The sequence below is a fragment of the Carassius gibelio genome, chromosome B17 (genome assembly GCF_023724105.1).
Source record: "Carassius gibelio isolate Cgi1373 ecotype wild population from Czech Republic chromosome B17, carGib1.2-hapl.c, whole genome shotgun sequence".
NCBI classification, from domain to species: Eukaryota; Metazoa; Chordata; class Actinopteri; order Cypriniformes; family Cyprinidae; genus Carassius; species Carassius gibelio.
In genome coordinates, this window is record NC_068412.1 from 26,156,187 (window position 1) to 26,182,203 (window position 26,017).

General features: G+C 37.1%; 1 protein-coding gene across 1 annotated transcript; it reads left to right on the plus strand.

Annotated features, from left to right (window-relative positions):
- The first annotated feature begins 446 nt into the window (after positions 1-446).
- On the plus strand, positions 447-25,638 carry LOC127976807 (transcription factor HIVEP2-like). The gene is made up of 13 exons (XM_052581479.1): positions 447-705; positions 3,249-3,354; positions 3,562-3,619; positions 4,226-4,424; positions 5,511-5,855; positions 11,027-11,113; positions 15,607-15,698; positions 15,831-20,044; positions 20,156-20,298; positions 20,387-20,562; positions 20,638-20,733; positions 20,910-21,613; positions 23,380-25,638. Exons 8-13 carry the CDS (start codon positions 16,085-16,087, stop codon positions 23,791-23,793), a joined length of 5,493 nt encoding a protein of 1,830 aa, XP_052437439.1. The 5' UTR covers positions 447-705; positions 3,249-3,354; positions 3,562-3,619; positions 4,226-4,424; positions 5,511-5,855; positions 11,027-11,113; positions 15,607-15,698; positions 15,831-16,084; the 3' UTR covers positions 23,794-25,638.
- The last annotated feature ends 379 nt before the right edge of the window (positions 25,639-26,017 follow it).

Sequence of the window (26,017 nt, forward strand, 5' to 3'; positions counted from 1 at the left end):
AGAGCCTGTATAGTGTCTACGGAGAGCCTTCCCATTCCTTATTAAGTCATATATTGTACCGAATTTTGGTTGCAGTACCACCAGAGTTCCACTGGGGGCGATCGCCATGAGTGCAAAATGAATGGGAGTCTATGGGGCTAGACGGCTAAATTTGTCCCTTTCACCCGATTGCCGTTGAGAAATCTCAGATATGATTGCAGGTTTTGCAAGTTCAACATTGGTTATAGGTCGAAAGTTGAATGAACGAGTACTTATGTCCTTTCGATTTCTTACAGGTTGAGTTGTTGTTGCCCATAACACGCTAGCATTCTGCTAATGAATTTGAATGTTTATGATGTCATTGACATTTTAAAAGACTTTTTAAAGTGACTCTAAAAAGTCTAACACCCAGCATTGTGTAATTTCTTTGCATCTCCTTTCGAACACAACATTCAAATTACTAGACAAAAAATTATATCCTGAGAAAAGTGGATTTTGAGGGGTATACCGCCATTGACCTCCATTCATTCTGCACTCGTCCTGTGAGCGCCCTCATATGGAATCAGAGTGGAACTGCAACCAGTTCAGAAGCCGGAAGTGTAGTGAGAGTGAAACTTCTCGCCATATTAGACATTCTCTGATTTAACCCTGTTACGAATCCCAGTATGGCGAAGGTGTATATCATGAATATTAATCATCATTTAGAACTACTCGGCGAGCGTCTTGGTACGTAGATAATATTCATAAACCAAGTGTTTGTCGTAGTGGCGTTCACGCAGGCTTGCTTGTTTCCCAGTTACAAAATGTGTAAGCTTCCGCTGTATCTGTATTTCATCTAGTAAACGTAAATGTTTATCATTAAATTAGTCATAACATGGTATATTAAAGTTCCATGGTTTACCATCGGATATTTCACTGTAGGCCTACTGTGATACTGTAACGTTACTGTTTTATAAGGAGAACAACACAAGTTTTGCATGAAAAACATGAAATCAAACCACCATTAAATCAAAAGAAACAAAAATGCAAGAAAAAATATATATGTATTCTAATATTTTTTTTTTTTTTTTTTTTTGGAAGTAAATACTACGGACTACTGACAACCTATTGATATTCCAATGAGTCAATCAATTATTAATAATAATACGAAAAGACATAGAGAAAAGATATAATATAGTTTTTCGTCATGAATGCACAATAATAGCCTATAACAATGCTAAAATTTTCTTAAATTGAAAAAAATGTTTATTGTTTTTAAATGCTAAACGTTAAATGCTTTTTGACAGATATAACCCAAATATGGTTTTGTGAGATTCACTCACAATTTATTATTATTATTATTATTTTTCAGTTCCTCAGGTTTTAAATTATTAAGCCACATGTTAAGAAATGTTTTGGTTGAGGTTGAAACTGAGAAGACAACAGATAGAGAAAAATATTCAAAGTCTATTCCATTCTTTAACCCACTGGTGTTCTGATGTAATTGTGACCCTCGTGGTCAAAACAGACCATAGGCAATAAGTGGAACATTTTCGAGAGGATTTCATGGTACTAGATGATATTCACCTCTGAATTATGCACCATTTATTTCTATATAAAATAATACAAATATTATAAAACAATTTAATATAATTTTGAATTAGTACAGTGTTTAAGTTAACAATAGTCAGCAAATGTATTTAAAACCCATTGCACTTAAAGCAGATTAATGGGAATAAAATAAAGAAAATCACATGTAATACCGTGGTATAACCTCTAGATGCCTGTATGGCCCTATGAATTATATATATGTAATTTTAGAATGACTTGTATTAGATTTGTGCATTGTATTTGGATATATACAGTATTTAGACATTATGGAAATACTGCTTCATCCATTCTGATTAGTAGATTGTATATCAAAAATGTATTCATATCGTTACTTGTTTTTGTATTTCTATAATTTTATATAATTTATAAAACATCCTGTTTTAAAATGCTTGATAGAGCATGGCCTCAGAAAAAACAATCACTGATAAAACATCATTATGTTTTGCATTTATTATTATTATTTTGTCATAATACATGGCTATTTTTGGAGAACAATGCAGAATAGAGAAGTTATGGCAAGCTATAGTCAACAAGAGTCTCCTTTCATGTAGATGAACTAGAAACTAAGCTGAATGATCCTCAGTTGTGATTTAATCCTGGATCTTGCTTTGTAAATTTGCTAAATAATAATATAATCTCAGAGAATGGAAACTTTGTCGTTGCCTTCGTGTAGCCTACCTTATGGCCAGTATGTGTTTTCAGCCATGTGCGTGACACTGTTGTGACAGCTGGGATATGGCACTGTATTAATTAATTTGTGGATATTACACCTGCTCAGATCACTACAACCCTGGACACCTGCTGAAACACAAGTGAGAGAACTGCATGACCATTGACCAGAAGTCAAGAGAGCAAGTGACTTAGACGTGAAGAATGCTGCAGCTAGCAGTGTCTTTCTTGATCTACCTACAGTAGATCTGAGTTTTTAATGCCTAGATCCATTTGTAATTGTGATGTATTGAGGAAAGTAATTAGTACATTTGAGGTAATTTTACTGTAACATGCTGTAAGAGGCACTACAAGGACAATATGAAAGTAATATCCGTGTGATTATTATTAGAAACATCGTAATTACTGCTTATACTTCAAACGGCTTGTGAGTATGGGTATCTCAACATCATCGAAACTCGGATGACATGGTTTTATCTATTATGACAATATTAGAATAAATAACTTAATTAGAAAGTACATTCACATACAGTGCACCAATGTTCAAAGCTGTTTTTTGTTCACCAAGGCTGCATTTATTTGATCAAAAAATACTGTAATATTGTAAAATAATTTTAGAATTTTAAATAATTGCTTTCTATTTGAATATATCTTAAAATTATATTTATTCCTGTGATCAAAGCTGAATTTTCAGCATCATTACTCCAGACTGAAGTGTCACATGATCTTCAGAAATCATTCTAATATTCTGATTTGCTTTTCAACAAATAGTTGTGCTGCTTAATAATATTTGATACAGTTTCAGGATTCTTGGTTGATTTTTTGCAACAATATGAATGTATTTACTGTCACTTTAATGTCACATTGCTGAATAATAGTATTTATTTAATAAAAATAGGCCTTTTACAGCAGCAGAGCATTAAGAGTTCTTGTGTTTCATTTTTTATACATTATCTTTTTCACCTTTATTTGCTTTTAAATGAAAGTATGGTTTTGTTTTGTCATAACAGGTATATGTGTAATCAGAAGAATGTAATCTATGCTGTTTTCCTTTCATGGCCCGCTGATGGTTATATTGTTCTGAGCCACCCAGTTGTATCATCATCTAAGACACAGGTATGTTTATTAAAATAATTATTGAATAATTGATTGTTGACTAAGCCCTGCCGTAAAACATTAGCAACCAGCCCTACCCTAACAGTTACAAAAATAAAAATAAAGATTACTATTATTCAGCAAAGACATATTAAATTGATCAAAAGTGACAGTAAAGACATTTATAATAGATAATTATAATTTTTTTTTTACTTTGTATGCATGAAGAAATCCTGGAAAAAGAATAATTGTTGAGCATCAAATCAACATCTGACAGAAGACCAGAGTAAGGATGGTGAAAATTCTGCTTTATTCCATCACTTAAATTTCAATTTATTTTATTTAAGTTTGTTGCCAATGCAAAATGTAATACATTTTAATCAATTTTTATATTTATTACATTTTGTATAAAGTTAAATCAAATAGTTTTTGTTAACAGTAGTTAACTATAACAGTCTTTCTTTCTTTCTTTACTAGCATATTGACTTTTAATTTTAAGTTACGTAAAAAGTAAAGGAAGTGAATTGTGTTCTGTCTTTTGAATTAGATTTGACACAGAGACATGTTTGTTTGAATAGAGCACTGTGTGGCCGCCTGAGCTACCCACAATGCTCTGCTCATGGCCGTCTTTAGAACCGGAGAGCATCACATGCTGCATTCAGACACACGTGCCACTGCTCCCATATCAGAAACTCCCTATCTGAGTTATTCAGGGCAGCTGTGCCAAGAATAGTCCTGCACTGTTTATGAACATCACAGCCGCTTTGACTCACTCTGCAGGGGGGAAATTCACAATTAGCAATAGAAGGTTCCTCACATATGTGAGATTCCCTTTTTTGTCTTTTCCATCTTTCATCCAAATGTGTGTGTGTGTGTGTGTGTGTTTTGGCAGGTGTCCGGGGGTCTGGTCTGAGTGGGGTGAGCCTGCCGCTGGGAGGTAAAGAAGGAAGGACCCTTGGGCTTCCAGAGCCAATCTTCCATTACGTGTAGTACGACAGAATGAGGGGGTCTGTGAGGGGATTTCGTCCTGCTTTTTGCATGTGCACTAAGTTTGCTTCACTCTCAGAAAAAAAAGTACAAAGCTGTACAAGGTTGGTACTCCCAAGTATCAAGTATCAAAATCTAAAAGCTACATTTTTGTACTTTATTTACTCCTAAATGGTATTTATTAGTACTATTTAAAAGTTCATATTCTTACCCTTTGATAGGCCTTAAGTTCAGCCTTATTGTTTTAATTATTAGATTACAATTGGAAACTTTGCTAAGTTAACAAAATAAAAGGTGAAATAAAATAAATAATGAAAAAATAGATAAAAGAGAATCGTTTTATTTCAGGAAAGGCAACACTTCACTTTTTTTTTTTTACTGCTAATTTTACAGATTCTTTTTTTTTTTTAAGTGTATGTTGTGATTTGTGATTTCCAACAACATGTTATCTGTAGCTTTTATGTTATAGACGTTAATGAATGTCTCAAATCACGTGAGTTGTGGAAAGTCATGTTGATTTTACTGGTAGCTTTTTGATGAATGTACAGTTTTTCCCTTAATTGTAGATAATCAAAACTGGGCAAAAAAATCATATATCATATAAATATCAGTTGTCACGTTGTATCTCCAATAATGTCTTAGCATGATATTAAAATGCTTAGTGTTATGATTAAAACATAAGGCAATGCAATCCAATGATGATTGAAAGATGCTTGATGAGCATATTTGATACTCATATGATTTTTCAAAAAAAAAAAAAAAAGTATAATCAAGTAAACTTAAGTTGCTTCAGTCCAGTAAGTGTTCATCTTAAAATGTTAGTAATAAAAAAGTCATTCTTACATTTACTTTATAAAAATAAAATCTGTACCACAAGCCGAAGTGAGAAGCTTTTACAATTATTATAAAAGGCCTAAAAAAGTGTGAACCATCAATCAGATGACAGAAGACATGTAGTAGATTGTGAACAACAGGTTTTAGTTAGTTCTAGATCAGGATTAACATTTTTCTGCACATGCAAGCACTACATTGTCTTCTGGAAATGTATAAATCTAGTTTATCATTCATACTTTATGTTGAGGCCGTGCTAATAAATCTGCCCGCACACTGAGCAGTATGGCATGCTGCAGGTGTGATATTCTAAGCTAATGTCCTTGCTTTCTTATGTCTGTGTTCATCTTCCGTCTCAGATTCCCTCCGGCTTTCCCTCCCTTCCTCTGCGCTGGGATCGTGGCGCTCCAGAGTGAGCAGAAACCTATTTCTGTCTCTGAGTATATGTTGCCAGCAGCGTGTTGTCACGGTGATGGACATCAGCCCTCAGCCAATCAACACGCACATGTTTATGCCAAGAAAGATGATCATTTTCCACTTACTTCCCACTGCTCTTATGAGTAAGTAAGGTGCTGTAGCTGTGCCTAATGGAGAGAAGTCTGTGTAAAATGGGAGTCTTGGCAGTCACAGAGTGAGGATGGGAATTGCACTGTTTAACCTGACCTGAAGGAGAGCAGTGGCTTTCAGGGAGAAAATCTGGCCGGGTGAGAGAGTTTGATCTTAATTATGATCTGAACATGGTAATGTAATGGCAGTGTGAAGGCGTTTTATCCTGGCATGTGGTTATTGGATTGGTCTTTTGGTTGTATTTGGTGGTCACATCTTGTATGCTCTGGAAACCTTGTAAAAGAGATGTGAAGGTTTTCATTAGTATTGGGTCTTTTTTTTGTGACTATCTCTCTTATAGTTGTCTTTAAGCCAATGTTTTGCCAAAAAGTGTGTTTAATTGAGCACCATGTAGCAATTTTGAGCTAGCTACATTCTTAAAATTAAGGGTTCTTCATTGGAATTGTTGAAGCTTTAAAGGGATAGTTCACCCAAAAAGGAAAATTCTTACACTTGTTCCAAACCTGTATACATTTCTTTCTTCTGTTAAACAAAAAAGAAGATATTTTGGAGAATGCTGATAAACAAAAAGTTGCTGGTAGCCATTAACTTCCATAAGTTATTTATTTTTCATACCATGCACTTTCTGAAAAAAAAAAGGTACACTGTATGCTTTAGATATTATTATGTACACTTGAGGTACTAATATGTTCAAAATAGGGAACCAAAAGGGACAATTTAAGTACAAAAGTACCAGCCCAGTCACAGCTTTTTTGGCTACGAGCATTCTTCAAAATATCTTCTTTTGTGCTCAACAGAAGAAAAAAATTCATTATTGCTTTGGAACATTTTTAAGGTGAGTAAATGACGACTGAATGTTCATTTTTGGGAGAACTATCGCTTTAAAATCCATGAAACATTCCCATACCACAAATCACTACTTTTAAGAGCTATATACTGAAAGGTTCTTTGGGGAAGGCAAAATGGTTCAGAACTCTATTTTGAAGAGTGTAGTAAAGCCAAAACTGTCAGAAATCTACAGGCCGCCTTTGGATTTTGTGTTTATGTATATTCATAGTGAATTTTGAGTATATATTATATATACTGGTAACTTGAGTTGGCTTTGGTCAGCAGGCATGTTTGAACAAGCATTAACTCTATCCAGACATGTTCTAATGCTTCTGATCGTGATGATGTACTGTATGTTGTCCTAGAGATTCTAGTCTTTCTCGCACACTTGAATTGAAGCTTGTTCATTGTTAGTTTTCACTCTGAAAAAGCACTTAGAATGTGTTGCCATGGCGATCAGAGAACACTGTTCATCTAACTCTTAGAAACTCAAGGGATTTATTTTAAATCTGAAGCTCGTGACCTTATCTAGTCGGAGAAAGAGTGGGAAGATGCACAATGAGAACTGACTTTTTTACACAGTGAGAACTAAATTTTTTATTTTAGGTGTTCCATAGAATATATAGCAGCATACAGGTTTAGAACTACAGGGAAATAAATATAGATACAATTAAAATTTTTAGGTAAACAATTTCTTTCTAGAGTATAAATCATTAAAAATGTTCCTTGTTACCTGGAAAAGATGCATGTGATTTTCCTGACTCCCATCAGTTGTGTGCAGTGATGTATGTATGAAAGGGGCTCTAGCGGAGCATGTGATGTCACAGGTGCAGGAGGGTTACTTGAGGATGCCTGTTGGCCTATTCAGTATCCACTTATGTGAAACAAAGAACGTGAACGCAGCAGGAATAGTCGTTTGGTTGTCATGGGAACATTCCTCATTTCTGCACAGCACATGCGTGGTGATTGGCATTTACAGTATCATTTCCAGATCAAGGCCATTTGCGTATGGCACAACATAGTGCCATTATCAAACTTGTCTAACAGGAATCTGCACATACTAGATAATCATGATGATAAGTCAGTTAATCACAGGATATTCGATTTTTAAATTTGTAAGTATCACGGTGTACAAAATAAATCATATATAAAAAAATGGAAATGAATATTTTTATTCAACAAGGATGCATTAATTTGTTCAAAAGTGACAGTAGAAATATTCATACCATTACAAAAGATTTCAAATTAATTATGTTCTTCTGAACTTTCTATTCATCAAGGATTCATGAAAAACATTAATTATGGTTTCCAAAAGATATTAAGCAGCACATCTGTTTTCATCATTGATAATAAATACAAATCAGCATATCTGCATATTAGAATGAAATCTGAAGGGTCATGTGAACACTAGAGTAATGATGCTTGGACTCATGCACATTCAAAACACATTTAAATGGAAAACAGTTATTTTCAATTGTAATAATATTTCTCTGTATTACTGTTATTATTGTTTTTCTTTGTTTAACCAATAAATTCAGCCTTGGTCAACCTTCAAATCATCTGAATTTTTTTTTGTAACCAATCCCAACATGTTTAATGGCATTTTATTGTATATGAACACCTTTGACCTTTGGGAAAAAAGGCTAGTTCAACCAAAACACTGGCATAGTTAATAAGCACAACAGTACAAACTAAGGGTGAAGTAAACACGGGGGTCAATCCTCTGGTTTATGACTCCCATAACAGACTCTGACATGCACAGACAGGCTGTATATATATATATATATATATATATATAGAGAGAGAGAGAGAGAGAGAGAGAGAGCACAAGGCACTGCAGCTTTCTGCATTAAGTATACTGTGGAAAGGCCCTGAAATGGCTGATCCTCCACAAGCATTGAAGGTCAAGTCTCTCGTCTCTCTATAAATATGATGGTGTGTCCCAGCGGGTGCTCCATAACACTGCTCGGCTTTTCCACTGTCTAAGGCACACACGTTCGCTGACCAGCAGAATTCTGCACATTTGCATGTGATTTGATAGCGTGCAAACGTTCCTCCGCCGCTGGCTGCCCGTGTCATTATGATGCATTACTGCTTTCTGTGAAAGTAAATAAAGTGATCTCCAGGACTGCTTCTGTACTAGAACACATCTGATAAACCAGACATCCACACAGCTGTCCAGACTCAGCATAACATAATTATTCAAGCACAGAGTGATAGTTGCCTGTGCAAAACATGCTGCACTATCCATGGATATCTCTGTGCTGTTTCTGATGAATTCTGCAGCACTTTTCTATAATGGTTCCTTTCTTCAGTGCGTGTATGGGATTTCTTAGCCTTGTTTTATCGTCCACCAGATGACAACCGTACACTTTCTTAGCGAGTATTTTGGCTTGTTTTCTCATACAAATATCTATACATTACATTCTTAACTCAAAACTTATTTACTTACATTTTAAAGATAAGTTTGTAAATTTGCTTGATTTCAGAATATTTTGAAATTTGTACTGGAAAAAGTCAAAAGTAAAAATAATGGAGAGATAATAAAGTCAATTTTATTTTTTGAATTGTAAGTTATGATTTGAGTTAACATTCATGTTTTTTTAATTAAAACCACATGATATCGATCTTAATCTTCATCTCCTCATTTTGCTTTAAAAGCTAAAAGTAGGAATTTTTTTTCCTTTTTTTTATTCAAAATTAAATGCGTTTAATCTTAGGTAAAAGAGAAAAATATCTCCAAATGCATGGGGTCAAAAAAAGAAATCCTTGATTTAAGCCCAAACTAATTTGCTAACATGCCTTAATATATGTCATATGTGCTTCTTAAGTTAATGCATCATAATTTGAGAATGTGATATTTGTACTGGAAAACAAGACAAAATATTCACGATATAAAATCTTGCCAAAATGTAACGCTTAGGGTTTGGGGTTTGATCAAACACTAGCCCTGATCAATATGAGCAGTAGTAATAGTGATGCTTGCTTGCTTGCTTTTGTTATACCTGAAGTCTCTATTGTTACTTACCAGACTATGACTACAACACACTGACGGTATCTGTACTGTATCATGTTCTCCTGACCCCTCTGCTCCTCTAATGCAGAACCCAGTTGTCTTCTCCCATTGTAACTTTAGATGATGGTCACAGCAGGTCAAACATTTTTAGCCGTGTAAATTGAATTGTGTTGAGAGGTCAAGGTTACAGGCCAATTGAGAAGAAGTGAGGATTTACCCCCCTGAACGGGGCTTGATTTCAGTTACTTATTTACTTTAAAAATGGCAAGAAATTGTCAACATCCACGTGTGGACGAGATATATCCTTCACAGAGATATATCCTATTTAAGGGAGGAAAAGCTGCACATGATTTGATGTTATTCAGACAATAATTTAAAGAGTGTTACTGTGAGCACTGATATTGTTAATCAATGATATATGCTTATGTCGAAGCCAACTTATTTTTAAATAATCATATTACAGCTTAATTCCTTTGAAAAACTATAATACCCTTAATTCTGCAAAGGAATCCCCACCAATCAGAGAATCACGGCAAGCAAAAGATACGCCCACTTTAATTAAGAAATGTGAATGACATAAGCTCTCAAATCACAACAAAAACAACAACAATAACAAAAACCCCACAAAAAACAAAGCAAACCTATAATAAATAGTTTCAATATATAAAAAAAATATTCTTCTGTAAATGAGTTATTTTATACTTCACCACTGGTTTTATTTGATTATGTCAGAATCTTGTATATATTTTTTTGCTTCAAGTCAAAGTTTATGTTTTGATTCTTCTCATAGTTGTTTGGTTTCATTCATGGCTTATAACTCTCAAACTAAGACTTTTTAAAAAGCCCTATGGGAAAAATGAAAGGGAAAGATATTCGGGAAACAGCGCTGCTGAAAAAGTGGCACCTGATTATGTTTTGATGAAAACACAAACTTTGTTCTGGAATAATGCACAACACTAAATCATGTAAAATAAAGCCAGTAACTCATGTTGCTTTTAAGATACTGCTGGTAATTTATCACTTCCATGAGCTAAACATGATTAATATGTGATCTATCAGGATTTTCAGTCCCAGACTAACGTTATGTTTGGAATACCATATTAGCATACTGCTTGTTATTTCTGCTGTATATCACAATCCTATACACAGATTAAACCTTTTAATTTCAGTGCAGTTTAGGTTTTATGCTTTATTCTAATCCAAACCTTCCTGATTCCAACTCCTTTCCTCAGTTAGCATGAACATTCACTTCTCCCTGCGCTGATGCAAAAGTGGCCCTGAATGTGGGCCGTTGCATAACCCTATCCGGGGCCCCTTTTCTATTTTTGTTCCTGGATACGCGTCTCAATGAGGTATTTTCTGTGGTGACTCGCATACATCTGTAGCGCTTCTAATGTACTCTCATTGAGCAGGACATTGATGACTGTTGAGACTTATTTCTGGCACATTTGTCTTTTTTTGTAGGTGATGTACAGTGATACAGGAAGAAGGAATTATGAGAACAGCTGCATTTGATTGGAGACATTGTACAAGGCTGAATTTGGACACCAGGTTTGTAGATTGATAGCAATCACTGTGTTGTACGTCTTACTGGGACTCAAAAGCAGGTGACTCGTCAAAGTCAGTCCTTGACTGCTCTGCTTTTTGAAGTACGATAAGCTCTTCTGTGGACATTTTGTTCCTTTTGTAGTTTTAAGATGCAGCACAGCTGTATTTCATGAGATGCCAGGCATCCCACCGGGTAGTGATGCCAAGGGGGGCTGATATATGACGTAATGACATTCTTTCAAGTCTGGTTATATTTTCCCGCCTCTGGCTTTGACATGTTGCTCCGGTTGTTGTTGTTGTAGATGTGTTAACACAGATGCTTGTCTGCTCATTCAATAGATGATCGAAGGTCGAACTTGGACACTTATAGTCTTTCGATGTTGTCCTTAATCGATGAAATCACATCATGCAACTTGGACATATTTGATGTGATTATTGTCTCGTGTCTGAATACCGAACACCACTGACACATTTAACTTGTCAGCCCAGTTTTAAGAGGTGCATTTAGCCTCTGGCAGGTTTATCCACCATAATTCTCCTCAAATGTGTTGAGGACTGCACAGGATTGAGACTGACCTTGAAAAAAGCATATCTGATTGCTGTGTTTTGTCATTCCTACATCAACGCTCTCATCTGGTCGCTTTCTCCAGACTGAAAGGCTGTTTAGATACTAACTCGACCTATGGAAAACATTTGACTTCGTTGTAGAGCATGTTAAGATTTGGTTGTAGATTTTATAGCCTGGTGGAGCTTGATATTTCTTCTCTGATTGCGACGAGTTTGAATGTCCCAGTTAAGAGGTTTGAACCAGATAACCTTATGTAACCTCATTATATAAACTCTGATGTATGCAGATGGTAATTACAGGTGCATCTCAATAAATTAGAATGTTGTGGAAAAGTTCATTTATTTCAGGAATTCAACTCAAATTGTGAAACTCATGTAGTAAATAAATTCAGTGCACACAGACTGAAGTCGTCTAAGTCTTTGGTTCTTTTAATTGTAATGATTTTGGCTTACATTTAACAAAACCCACCAATTCACTGTCTCAACCAATTAGAATACTTAATTTTTAGTGACTTGTTGGCCTTCTGGAAAGTATGCTCATTTACTGTACATGTACTCAATACTTGGTAGGGGCATCTTTTGCTTTAATTACTGCCTCAATTTGGAGTAGCATGGAGGTGATCAGTTTGTGGCACTGCTGAGGTGGTAGTGAAGCCCATGTTCTTTGACAGTGGCCTTCAGCTCATCTGCATTGTTTGGTCTCTTGTTTCTCATCTTCCTCTTGACAATAGCCCATAGATTCCCACTGGGGTTCAGGTCTGGTGAGTTTGCTGGCCAGTCAAGCACACCAACACCATGGTCATTTAACCAACTTTTGGTGCTTTTGGCAATGTGGTGCCAAATCCTGCTGGAAAATGAAATCAGCATCTTCAAAAAGCAGGTCAGCAGAACGAAAGTGACGTGACATACAGCCAAGTATGGTGACACATACTCAGAATTCATGCTCTGCATTTAACCCATCCAAAGTGCACACACACACACAGCAGTGAACAAATACACACCGGCCACAACTTCCCCAGGAAGCATGAAGTGCTCCAAAATTTCTTGGTAAACAGGTGCAGTGACTTTGGGTTTCAAAAAAACACAATAGACAAACAACAGCAGATGACATTGCACCCCAAATCATCCCAGACTGTGGAAACTTAACACTGGGCTTCAAGTAACTTGGCTATGTGCTTCTCCACCCTTCCTCCAGACTGTAGGACCTTGGTTTCCAAATTAAATACAAAACTTGCTCTCATCTGAACAGAGGACTTTGGGGAACTGGTCAACAGTCCAGTTCTTCTTCTCCTTAGCCCAGTTAGCCCATGCCTCCGATGTTGTCTGTGGTTCAGCAACTTCATTGACACGTCTATGTGTGATGGCTCTTGATGCCTTGACCCCAGCCTCAGTCCATTCCATGTGAAGTTCACTCAAATTCTTGAATCGATTTTACTTGACAATCCTCATAAGGCTGCGGTTCTCTCGGTTGGTTGTGCATCTTTTTCTTCCACACTTTTCCCTTCCTCTCAACTTTCTGTTAACATGCTTGGATACAGCACTCTGTGAACAGCCACCTTCTCTGGCAATGAATGTTTGTTTCTTACCCTCCTTGTTAAGGGTGTCAATGATTGTCTTGTGGACAATCTTCCCCATGATTGTGTAGCCTAGTTGTCACAATGATGAAGTCACGAGATCCAAGTGCGAGGTAAAAATGCTTTATTTGTAGCTCAGATAGTCAGCAATGAGAACATAGGAAGACGATGGCATAAACCCAGATGAATCACGTCCAGACCACTCAAGCAGCAGTAATCTCAAACCCAGCGCAGGAATCTCAGGCGGGCAAGGAGTAAGGTCCAGAGAAATAATCCAACTGGAGGAACAAAGCACAACAAGACAAGAGAGATAGACGAGAAATCAACAAACCAACATCACGAACAGGAAACCAGCCAAACTTAAAGGCAGCACAAATGAGTTGCTGCTGGTGCTCATTATCGCAACTGCTGCTAGTTAACAGACGCACACAATCAGACAGAGATGCAAGATGAGCGCACTGACCCATGAACCTTGACACTAGTGAACCTAACTGAGAGACCATTTTGAAGGCTTAGGAAACCTTTGCAGGTGTTTTGAGTTGATTAGCTGGTTGGCATATCACCATATTCTAATTTTTTGAGATCGTGAATTGGTGGGTTTTTGTTAAATGTGAGCCAAAATCATCACAATTAAAAGAATCAAAGACTTAGACTACTTCAGTCTATGTGCAGTTAATTTATTTAATATACAAGTTTCACAAGGGGAAAGTCGTGGCCTAATGGTTAGAGAGTCGAACTCTCAATCGAAAGGTTGTGAGTTCGAGTCCTGGGCCGGCAGGAACTGTGTGTGGGGGGAGTGCATGTACAGTTCTCTCTCCACCTTCAATACCATGACTTAGGTGCCCTTGAGCAAGGCATCGAACCCCCAACTGCTCCCCGGGCGCCGCAGCATAAATGGCTGCCCACTGCTCCGGGTGTGTGCTCACAGTGTGTGTGTGTGCTCTGTGTGTGTGCATTTCGGATGGGTTAAATGCAGAGCACAAATTCTGAGTATGGGTCACCATACTTGGCTGAATGTCACTTCTTCACTTCAATTTGAGTTGAATATCTGAAATAAACGAACTTTTCCATGACATTCTAATTTATTGAGATACACCTATATAGTTGCACGTCCATTCAAAGAGTGCAGGCAGAGGTGGTGTAAGTTACTAATATTATTTTTTAATATTGTGGCACTACTTTTTAAATTATTTGACCAATAAAATTAAAAATGGTCACACATTTGTATTGTATAATGGATGTGAATTCAGTGGTTCATTCTCTTTACAGGGTACTTTACTTTACAAGGTATGGTACCTTATATGTATTTGTATGAAATCATTTGGAAGAATTTGCCCTTGTATTTTAATTTTATTATTATTATTATTATTATTATTATTATTATTATTATTATTTATTTTTTTTGCCGATTCAACACAAGTGTTCCTTCAATTTGTAACTTTTGTAATGCACTAAGAAAAAAATATGTTAATTCCCTGTGAATGTTATTTATTGTTCTACTGAAGATGAAACAAGATTCAGTACCTTAGGGTTGATAAGTTATTTTAATGTTTTTGAAAAAAAATATTAAAAGCTCACAAATGCTGCTTTTATTTAATATTATTACCATTTAAAACAACTGTTCTATTTGAATGCATTTTAAAATATTGTTTATTCAGGTAATGGGAAAGCTAAATTTTCAGCATCATTATCCAGTCTTTATCCAGATCCTTCAAAAATCATTGTAATACAGTATGCTGATTTAGTGCTAAAGAGACATTTTTTATTATTAACATTGTTGAAAACAGTTGTGCTTCTTAACATTTGATGATGTTAAAATTATGTCATGATACATTTTGTGTTCAGGATTGAATGAATAGAAAGTTCGAAAGAGCAGCATTTATTTTAAATACAAATATTTTGTAACATTGTAAATATATTATTGTCACTTTAATTCAATTCAATTTAATGTACCCTTGGAAAATAAAAGTAGTATTTATTTATGTATTTATTTATTTTAATGTGATGATTTCAAACTTTTGAATGGTAGTCAATATTATTCAGTTGATCTTTATTCATATTTCAGGATTAGCACTAATATATATATATATATATATATATATATATATATATATATATATATATATATATATATATATATAGATAGATAGATAGATAGATAGATAGATATTATTTTTATTTTATTTTATTTTTAAATGAAAGAGTTTTCCTTTGAATAGCAAAGACATTCCTAATAGAGATTAAAGTGGAGAATGAATGATGGTGTTACAGAGATAAATTATGCTTGCACAGCCATGTACTTGTAGTACTTGTAGTTTGGTTAATTCTCTAATGGAGGGATTCCTGACCTTACAGTTTGAGACGACCTTCACATCAATCACAAACGTCAGAAAGACAAAGAGATGGTGCTGGCAAAATGCCTTCAGAAACACTCTACTCAGGGCATGGTGAGTTTATGGGCCATTTGTCTTGAAGATATATGGCTTTTCTACTTAAATAATTGCCTCAGAATTATACTGTACTCTTCAAGTTATTCTTCTTTGCTTAAAACATTTTGAATTTGTTTTTTCTGTTTGCAGACAATTTGGATTTGGTGCCCAGGCTTAAATGTATATAGATTGAACATGCATTGACTGAACATATGGAAATTATTATTTCAATGTTTTGAAAATTATGCTGTTGGACTGACTGCTGTACAATCACAGGGAACTGTTTAAACCACTGAAGGATTAACCATCCACGTTAAAGAGAAACTTTTCGCTGTTCAGTGTGATGATGTTCATTGTGTCAAAACCAAGGGCAATGTAGCAATTGTAGATAGCAAATACTTATCATGGAGGCTGCTAATACCTCAGGTTATGTGGAATGTTCCAAACAGATTACTGGTTTCAAAGAAGACGAAAAACACTTGCCATCCGAGATGACCCAAAGAGGCCAATCCTCTGGCACAGAGGACAAAATAAGACTTGCGGAGCAACCCCAGACCCCAGCTGTAAGTCCATCTCCTGGTATGGAGTCACAGGTCCTTGCTTCAGGAAATATTCTTACCTCAAAATCTAGAGAACAGTGTCACATCCAGCTCAGGAGGAAGAACGTTTCTCTCCCAAACAAACGATATCTTCAATCAGAATATGAGCTGCTGTCAGAGGGCCTTCTCAAAAAGGAGCAGAAGTTGGTTAAGACTGGGAAGTATGTATGCCAGTATTGTGGCAGAGCTTGTGCCAAACCCAGTGTATTGAAGAAGCACATCCGTTCTCATACTGGCGAAAGACCATATCCGTGTATTCCTTGTGGTTTCTCCTTTAAAACTAAGAGCAACCTGTACAAACACAGAAAATCCCACACCCATGCAGTGAAGGCAGGATTGTTTTCATTTTCAGAACAAGACAGCAAGCATACGGATGAGGAGTTGGTGGTGGCAGAAGGCGAGATGCATTCTGATGCTGAGCAGAGCAGTGACACAGATGAAGAAGTTGTGGAAGACTTATCCTTGTATACAACAAGCCATATCAAAGAAACAGAGGGTTTTGTGCAAGAAAAAGGGAGTATATTGGCAAAAAAGGACACTACTTTATCTGCTCAAGCATCACTCAAAAAGGAAACAGGCTCATCAGGAAAAGTATCTTTATGGCAATTCCGGGAAATGAAGGCACCTGCAACTATTGCTCAGGTGGACCAAATGGTTGAGTTCTCCACCATCAAGCAAAGACTGGCACTTCGGCTTTCAGAGAAGAAAAATCAAGACTCTGATCAGTCTCTTTCTCTGCCTAGTTCATACAGTAAAGGCAGCACTGATTCAGGATACTTCTCGCGTTCTGAGAGTGCTGAGCAACAATTCAATCAGTCAAGCACAAGTGCCAAATCGTATCAAGAGATTATGTTTGGTAAATGTTATAGGCCAACAACCAGGCCAAAGCAATCAATCACTGTACAAACTTGCATGACAGACATAAATGAAGCGACATCCAGCTTCATGATTACATTGAACAAAGGCATAATTCCAGGTGACACTGACTCCTCAATCCACAAAAGCAAAAAAGACCTAGTGCGATCAATAAAAATGGATTCTGAGTCCTTCCAAAGGGAAGATTATCAAGCATGTCAAATCTCTAGCTCTGACCTTCTGGAAACAGCGTCAGAGAGTAGTGTATTCTTGCGCAGTAATTCTCTTCCAACCTCATCTAATTCAAATCTGAATGCCCCACAAGGGCTACGAAGCAGTAACTCATTTGATGAGAGAATGGCAGGTGCTGATGTCACCTACCGAGGCGCAATGGGTATGAGAAAACTCATGCGGCAAGCTGCGTTTGAGCACTCCGCTACTGAAGGACATGCTGAATCTGACTGCTATGCTCATCTGGCTTGTAGCTTAAAATCAGACTTGAAACTTCACAGCATAGATGATCCAAAAATGGGTTCTTTAAACTATCAAGAAACTGAGTTGTGTTCCATATTTCCAAGCCATTTATCAGAAACTTCCACAAGGAAACGAAGAAAGGACAAAAATGTCATGGAGGAAGAGGACTTTCATGTACAAGACAAGCCTTCTGGACACTCAGAGGACAATGAGACAAAGCCAACTATTTTAGATACTGCCTTTTCTGACACTGAGAAAAGGACTGGCAGCAATGTTATCTCTGTCATTCAGCACACAAATTCATTAAACCGACTAAACTCTCCAGAAAGGTCAAGTGATGTTAGATCATTTCCCTTTGACAAAACTGGCATTTACAGATTCATGGAGAAGAAGCATAGTATGGAGGGTCACAGAACAGAAGGAGCAGACTGGCAATGGCGATGCAGTGGTTTTCTGCACCAAAAACTTAATTTGAGTAAGCAACCAACATCTCAGCCTACTATCCAAGTTCCAGAGATTAGAGTAACCGTGGAGCCTGACAGGTCGGAAAAAGTTCTGGAAGTAGGGGTCAAGCAAGGGGATAAGCATGCTGAAGAGTTCCAGTGGCCACAGAGGAGTGAGACTCTATCACAGTTTCCATTGGAAAAGCTACCACCCAAAAAGAAACGCTTGAGATTAGCAGAGATGGAATGTTCTTCTGGGGAATCTAGTTTTGAATCTGCTTGCACAAGTCTCTCCAGAAGCCCAAGTCAAGATAGCAATTTGTCTCACAGCTCAAGTTTTTCCCTGTCCCTCGACAAAGAGGAGACCATTAACCTTGTGTCTCTAACCAACCCAGATGAGTTTAATAAGCCTTTGGAGTTCTTATCTGTTCCAGGACGTTTACAGAGTCATCACAGAGAGATGATACGTTCTGCTTCAGAGCAATCAACTTATAATTTACCCTCAGAGTTTCCAGGATATCGAAGCAAGTCTTTTGATTATGGTAGTCTTTCTCCTTCATCTACATCTAGGCAAGAAGAGGTTACAATGCGTAGAAGGGCATTCTTAGTTAGGCAGGCAACATTAAGTGGTGAACCTGAGATGCAAGGCGGCACCATCTCAGATGAAATGAGCAAGAGATCAACCTCACCAAGCAAACCGTTTACACTTGAGGGATCCATTGAGAAAATTAGGTATTCTTTGATTTCTGGTAGTCCTTCTCCCCAACACAAACAATATTGCCGAGTGCACGCCTCATCTCAGTATGCAAAACCCAATGTTTGCAGTGTTTATGATATGGATATTGTAACGCATTTTATAAAGAAGGAACCTGAAGAATCCAAGGTAGCTGAATCTTATATTAGCTTAAGGAACACCCAAGAAGATTGTTCCCAGAGTTTAGGCAATGTTTTGTCCACAATAGCAGTGCTTTCACAAGCTCAGCAAGTATTAGCAAGTCAAAGTATGTCCGGTTTGCTAGTGCCTGTTAGAATTCAGATGCAAGTACCATCTTATGGGAATGTAACGTACACTAGTATATCTCATATTCTGGATTCTCAAACACAGAATCCTATGTCATACATAGAACACAAAACACAATCCCCCTGTCAAAGTCTTGCCATTGTCATGTCACAAAATAACCCAGATTGTGAACCATCTTCAGGATCGGGGCACCCTAGGCGACTACTTCGCAGCCCACAGGCATCACCAGCAAAGCTAAATACAGGCATACCTCTATCCTTGACCTCCAAAACCATCTCAACTACAGAGGCCCCCAGTGGTGGAGCAAACAAACGCATGCTCTCACCTACAAGTAGCATTGAACTTTTCATTGAAGCGAAGCAACAAAAACGAGTCAAAGATGAGAACATTTATGGACAGATTGTTGAAGAGCTTAGTGCTGTGGAGTTAGGACATCTTGAAGGTGAAAGAGAAAGTACCAAGAAAGCTTTCAAATCAGGAAGCACACCAGAGACATGTGAGCCCACTGAGGAGATAGATGTGGATGAGCCCAGCCAAGACTTTTACAGCAATCTAGAGTTACAATCTACTGCCAGAATTCCTCAAGATACTGCTATGATGGAACAAAAACCAACACCTGAACTTATAATGGCCAGTAATCTTCCTGGTTCTAGTATAGGTGCAGTGCCCTTGTCAATCACAGGTGCTTTACTTTTCTCCAAGTTTCCAGGTCTTCACACTACTACATGTGTGAGCTGGTGCTATCTCAACTCCACTAAGCCAAATAGTACCCAAACAGCAGCACATTTTTCAGAGTATGCCTATTGGTTTGTGAGATGCCGTAACCCTAACCCACCTGATCTTAGCACTGGGATGGTTCTTGCTCTTCTCCGATCCAAACAGAGGAGGCAGGATTCTATTTATTCAGTCGCCAGCATTTACCAACCTGGACTGCTAGTGAACTCAACCCCCTGGAGGCCGAAGCAAGAACAAGTATGTTATCTGTTGTTGGTTTTTGCTGATTTACCACTTGCTGCTGTGCTATATTTAACTGTACGTTTTTATTTAGCCATCTGTTCCATAAGGTCTGTTGCACTGTTGCAGGTATCACTGGACTACAGAGAGGAAGATAGAAAGCAAGCTGTCAGGCTAAAAGACATTAGCCAGAGGTGCAAATATTTACGAGAAGATGTGGAATCCACCATACGACAAGCAGAGCCAGTCCGCGTGAAGATTTTTGAAGGGGGGTACGAATATGTAATTTGATCATGCTGCTGTTTATATGTGACTGTAGTAACGCATCGAAATGAAAAAATATTGTATTTTCTCTATCAGGTATAAGTCCAATGAGGAATACGTGTATGTGAGAGGCCGTGGTCGGGGAAAGTATATATGTGAAGAGTGTGGCATTCGTTGTAAGAAGCCAAGCATGCTCAAGAAACACATTCGAACACACACGGATGTGAGACCCTACATCTGCAAGTGCTGCAACTTTGCTTTCAAAACTAAAGGTTGGCTTTACCACATTTACATTCAAACGTGATTGCAAAAGATTGGGATAGAAAAATAACCCCTATTTTATTTAGGGAATCTCACCAAGCATATGAAGTCAAAAGCTCACGTCAAAAAATGCCTTGAACTTGGAGTTTCACCCACAGCTATGGACAATACAGAGGATGCTGGTAGGAAACCTTTTTTTTTTTTTACTACTTTTTCATGCAGATGTAAAGATTTAGAGTATCTAGCTTAGTTCCTTTTTAAGAGCCTTAAGCACCCCAAACTAGTTCCATCAAGGTTCTAAATGTTATGAGAATGTTAGAAGCACTAATTTCATTTTCTTCTCTTACTCCCCTTGTAGATGACACACAGAAGTCCTTAGGCATCATGTCAGTGGAAACAACCATTAAACATCAGTTCTCAGATGCAGAAGATTCTGATGGCATTGATGAGGATGAACCAGATGATGATGAAGATGATGAATGTGATGGTGATTCTACACCAAAAACATTGTCCAGAAGCACAAGTCCTCAGTCCTATGCAGTCAACAAGACATGTCTGTCTGGCTGTCTCCCTAAACTCTTTGACCCAAGCCACAATCCACCGAAGGAACAGCTTGGAGTTTGTTCACGGATTATTGATGATGATCTGACCTTTGAGCAGTCAAGCAGTTCCTCTGAGCCTTGCCCACCGCAGCTGTTGTCACCTTGTTGGGATTCACCTTGCCAGAGGTACATGTCCCCAAGAGGAGATCTCTCACCACAATGTCACCTGTTGTCAAGCCGTGATTCATCTCCTTTAAGGGCAGTTTCCCCAAGGAGAGATCTGAGGATCAGAAGGGATTTTTCACCTATCCGGCAGCTGTCACCTGTTAGGCCTACAGGTTCGGACCCATCAGGGCAGCGAGCGCAGTCTCCGCTGGGTCAACAAAAAGGGGTGCTCAGGACAGTGTCCCCGCGGAGTGGGTCTTATCAGCACAAGACCCTCATGGATCAGGGAAGGAGTGTGAGATTTCAAGATTCTTCCCTTCGACCGGTCATCGGAGTGCGAACAAACACCGGAATGGTACGCTTTAAGATTTACATTTATGCATGCTTTTATCCAGTATGACATATACTGAATTCATCCTACACAATCAATTCTTGCATTCCCAGGGAATTTAACCTATTACCTTGGCATTGCTAGCACCATGCTCTACTGATTTAGTGTGCTTTCACACTTGGTTCGCTTGCCTGGCCTGAACTCGAGTTCGATTGCCCCCCCTCCCCATGCCCCCACTGGACTGAATTCATATTATTTTATTTGGGTCCAAACCATTTCTCATTTGCATCATCAATTCAGCAGCTGTTTACCCTGTTGCTTAGCAACAGCAGCGCAGAAGAAGGTGGCAAATGCATAACATTGCTCTCTGCACTTTTATATATTTACATTTTTGAACCGTTTGTTTCGTTTACAAAGCTTCTGTACATAACAACACTTACGTCTGTCTTACGAATGTACTGCAAATTATCTAAAGAACGTTTGCAGCGCGTCAGTCACGCTCGTCAGGAAAGTGAGTGAAACACATTTTTATCAAATAATACGTCATTCACTTCCGCAATTCGGTACAGTTGCATTCACTTTAGCAGCTAACCGTACTGAAGTTCACATGAACCGTACTCCAGACCACCCTTTTTAAGTAGACCTGGGTAAGGTTCCCAAGTGCGCAGTATTTCAATATGAATTTTGTTCATATTGAAATATTTTGGCATCAATGGCATCAAACCTGGCACCAATGTTTATCCTTTTAATAGTGTTTTCGGTTCTTTTTGACAGCCGTGATCATAATTTTTTTTTTTATATAATTAAAATCTTTATGATAGAATATAGGGATGTAACGATTCACTGCAGTTCAATTTGATTCCCGATTCTGATTTCACTCTTCGAATCGATTCACAATTATTATTATTATTATTATATATTTAAGGCAAATTATAAATAATTTTGTTTTGGACAAAAGCGTGTGCTAAATAACAAAATTTTAATATAATGTAAATGTAAATAACAAGCCCCAAATCAAATAAATAACACAAATAAAAAATATATCTTTATATAAAAACAACACAAGGCTTTCCCTGTGAAAGTATGCATAGAAAATATCTACATGAAACAAAAAGAGCAGATGAGCTAAATGAAATACAGATTCACTCTCTGCCAGCAGTTTGAGCTCAAAGTATTTCCTTGGTTTCCGCTGTAAACAAAGCAGCACTGCACTTCTGAACCTTAATATGTATTATACAGAGGCAGGATAAAAAGACAAAATACCATCTAAACTTTTCTAAAGACAGTTAGTTCCCCTCAGACATACATTCAATTAACTCCTACCCCTAATTGAATCGCGATTTGTTTTGCATCAACCATTTTGAATCATCACATATTTCAATTGGTTTTCAAGCGGCTCGTGGTTAATAGCTACATCCCTAAATAAAATCTGCATAAAGAATTTATGCATTTAGCAGACGCTTTTATCCAAAGCAACTTACATTGCATTCAGTCTAGCAATTTTTCTCCTAACATGTGTTCTCCTGGTATTTGAACCACCAACCATGCACTTGTTAACGCAATGCTCTACCACTTGAGCTACAGGAACACTGTAATGCCAGAATAACGGCAGCATTTTTGGGTAAAAAATTGCTATACAGTCAATTCTGGTGCCAAGTCTTAATGGCATAACAGAATAAATATATTAAAAAAAACATTCCACACCAAATCTACACCAAGTCCAATGACTTTAATTCTCAGAAAATCAGAATGAATTGGTCAGCATCATGAACAACATCATTTTTTTTCAGGATCAAGGGGATACTCCGAATCTGTGCAGCCGTCAAGGTCTGACCACAAACCTGCAGCCAGACATCTTCAGCCATTTGCCTTTGCACTCTCAAGGACAGGTGCCAACGCCTGTCCCGATGATTCCTATTGGGGGGTTAAGAATGCCCACAATGTCAACATCTGGTGCTGCTGGGGAGAGAAATTTGCTCCCGTCAAATCCACAGGGGAACATATTAGAAAATGCTAGGTCTGGCTGGACCTCAGCCCCTGTCCTAGATCCTGGAGTTGCCTCCAGTGGAGAAATAGCAACCTCTTCCACTGGCCTTCCTAGCAAAGATGATAAGAAAGAGGAGAGCGTCTACATCTGCGCTAAAGCTATTGCATCCCTCAGAATCACATCTGAAGATGCCGCTGATAAAACGCCTGAAAGCTGACTTTATAAGCACTATATAACTGCATTCAGAAGTAAGACTATAATTCAAGCTCAGACTAGAAACTTTTTTTATGCAAGTATTGAATCATTGTGTTCAACATAAATAACGTGGGTTCTTGTGCCGCACTGGCGGTAGCAAACTTCTGTACTCAAGGGGGCGATAGAGTTACCTATAAGTGTCTGTGCTTTTATCCCGGATGTTTTATTATTCAGGTAGCTGCTGTAAACATGCCAAGTTGAACAAACTTTAACTAACTTGCTCAGTAGTTGACCCTTAGCGCCCCCTTGCAATCTGACATATTTCAGAAGACCAAGATGCGCAAAATCAAACTTAATTATAGTGTGTTTTTGGCCTTAGAGTCTGACAAAGGAGTTTTGGTAACGTAGGCAGAAACAATACACAGAATATGCACAGCATCTTGCATTTATGTTCAGTGCTCATGCCATATTCTCCTCCCATATCAGTTACAAATATAAACATATACAAGCTTTCAACAATACATGCAAAAGAAATGGTATCAATATTTCATGAAAACTTGAGTTCTGAGTTTCACAGGACTGGAAGTGCATCATTTGCGTCCCAAGTATCGCCGTTCTTACTGAAATTGTCTTTGACTTTTGCTTGTGCCTTTAAGAAGATGTTTGCATATCCCTCGATGAGAGAAAGTCATTCGATGTACCCTGTTTATGCACTTAACAATAGTGGTAGTCATTAAGTTGAACTAATATGAAGTACAGTGGTTGCTTTTGAGATTGCATTTATTAAGTGCGTTAATTGCATTAAGCTCTGCTATGACATTGCCTTGTATGCTGTTGTATATTTTTGCTAGCATCTTTATAACTTAACTGCATTATGATTCAAGATTAAAAACCCAAAAGTGTTGATAAATTCTTTAAACAGTTTAAACCACCTCCACCGTATAGTATTTTTCTAAATGTATCATACCTCGATTCCTTATTTAATCTTTATGTTTCTGCACTTAAGTAAAGAAGTGTCATTACAAGGCATTTTTAATATAGACCTGCATATGACATCATATTAATATATAAAAAGCGGTAAGTATCATGCATAAAGTTGACTATTCAAAGCACTTTCTAACGAGCTGATAGACTGAATGCCGTGTCCTCAATATTGAAGCTCTTTTAAATGATTTTTCATTGAATTAATCATATGGCTCACACATTCCAGTCACTGTTAAGTCAACTATATGTGCACACACATATATACACACACACGTATTTACACAAACACACACACATAATTGCTATCATGTACTGTAATTACTTTTGAAGAGTGGCTTGTGTTGAAGTAAGCAAACATGAATTGTATATTTGAAGGGATAGTTGCTTTTTCAGGTTTTTCTTGGCATCATATTGAAGGGGTCTTGTCTGGTGAAACTGTCTGACTGATTGAATGTATGCATTTTTAGCCTGTCATTTTAAATGTCTTTAAAGAAGGTATAAGTGCTATCTCATATTAAACATACGCATATCATATGAAGTAGCAGTCAGTTTATGGTATTTATATGAATAGTCTTGAGTATTTAAAAATGCTGAGATGAAGTTAAACTGAGTTTATACTGAAGGAACTTTCATGTCATGTTTACAGTATTACATATTAAAGGTTTTGAGGTATCTAGGTTGAATTTATGGTATTTTAGAAATTACAGCTGATATTTATCTTATGGACTGGTACATGGTCATCATTTATAGAAGTTCATGAATATTTATTTTGTTTTGCCCATAATGGCAGCTGATTTCTTCTTATTTAATTGTTTGTTTTTGTTCTACTCTGATTACAAGATGTCCTTTAAAAAAATTAAAAAATAAAGTTCTATTATGAAAACGTTCACATTGTTCTTACCTCAAAATGAAATATGCACATATGAAATATATAAACAAACCAGCGTAATACATATATATTAATCTCTAATGTTTTAAATATCCAGATTACTTAGCACATAATTATATGCTTTTTTTTTTTTTGCATTATTTTGTATTTTTCTAAATCGCTAATTTTATAGTAAGCATAACAATTTCAGCAAAAAGTTTAATATTTATAATGAAACATACATCTACAATAATAAACAAGACGGTGACATTTAATTACAAAACAAGTCATTGATTATTTTAGAGAATAAGTCAGGTGAACACTACATTATTATTGTGCAAAATATTTACAAGCACTTATTACAGTATTTCACAGTGAGTCAGAAAATAATTGT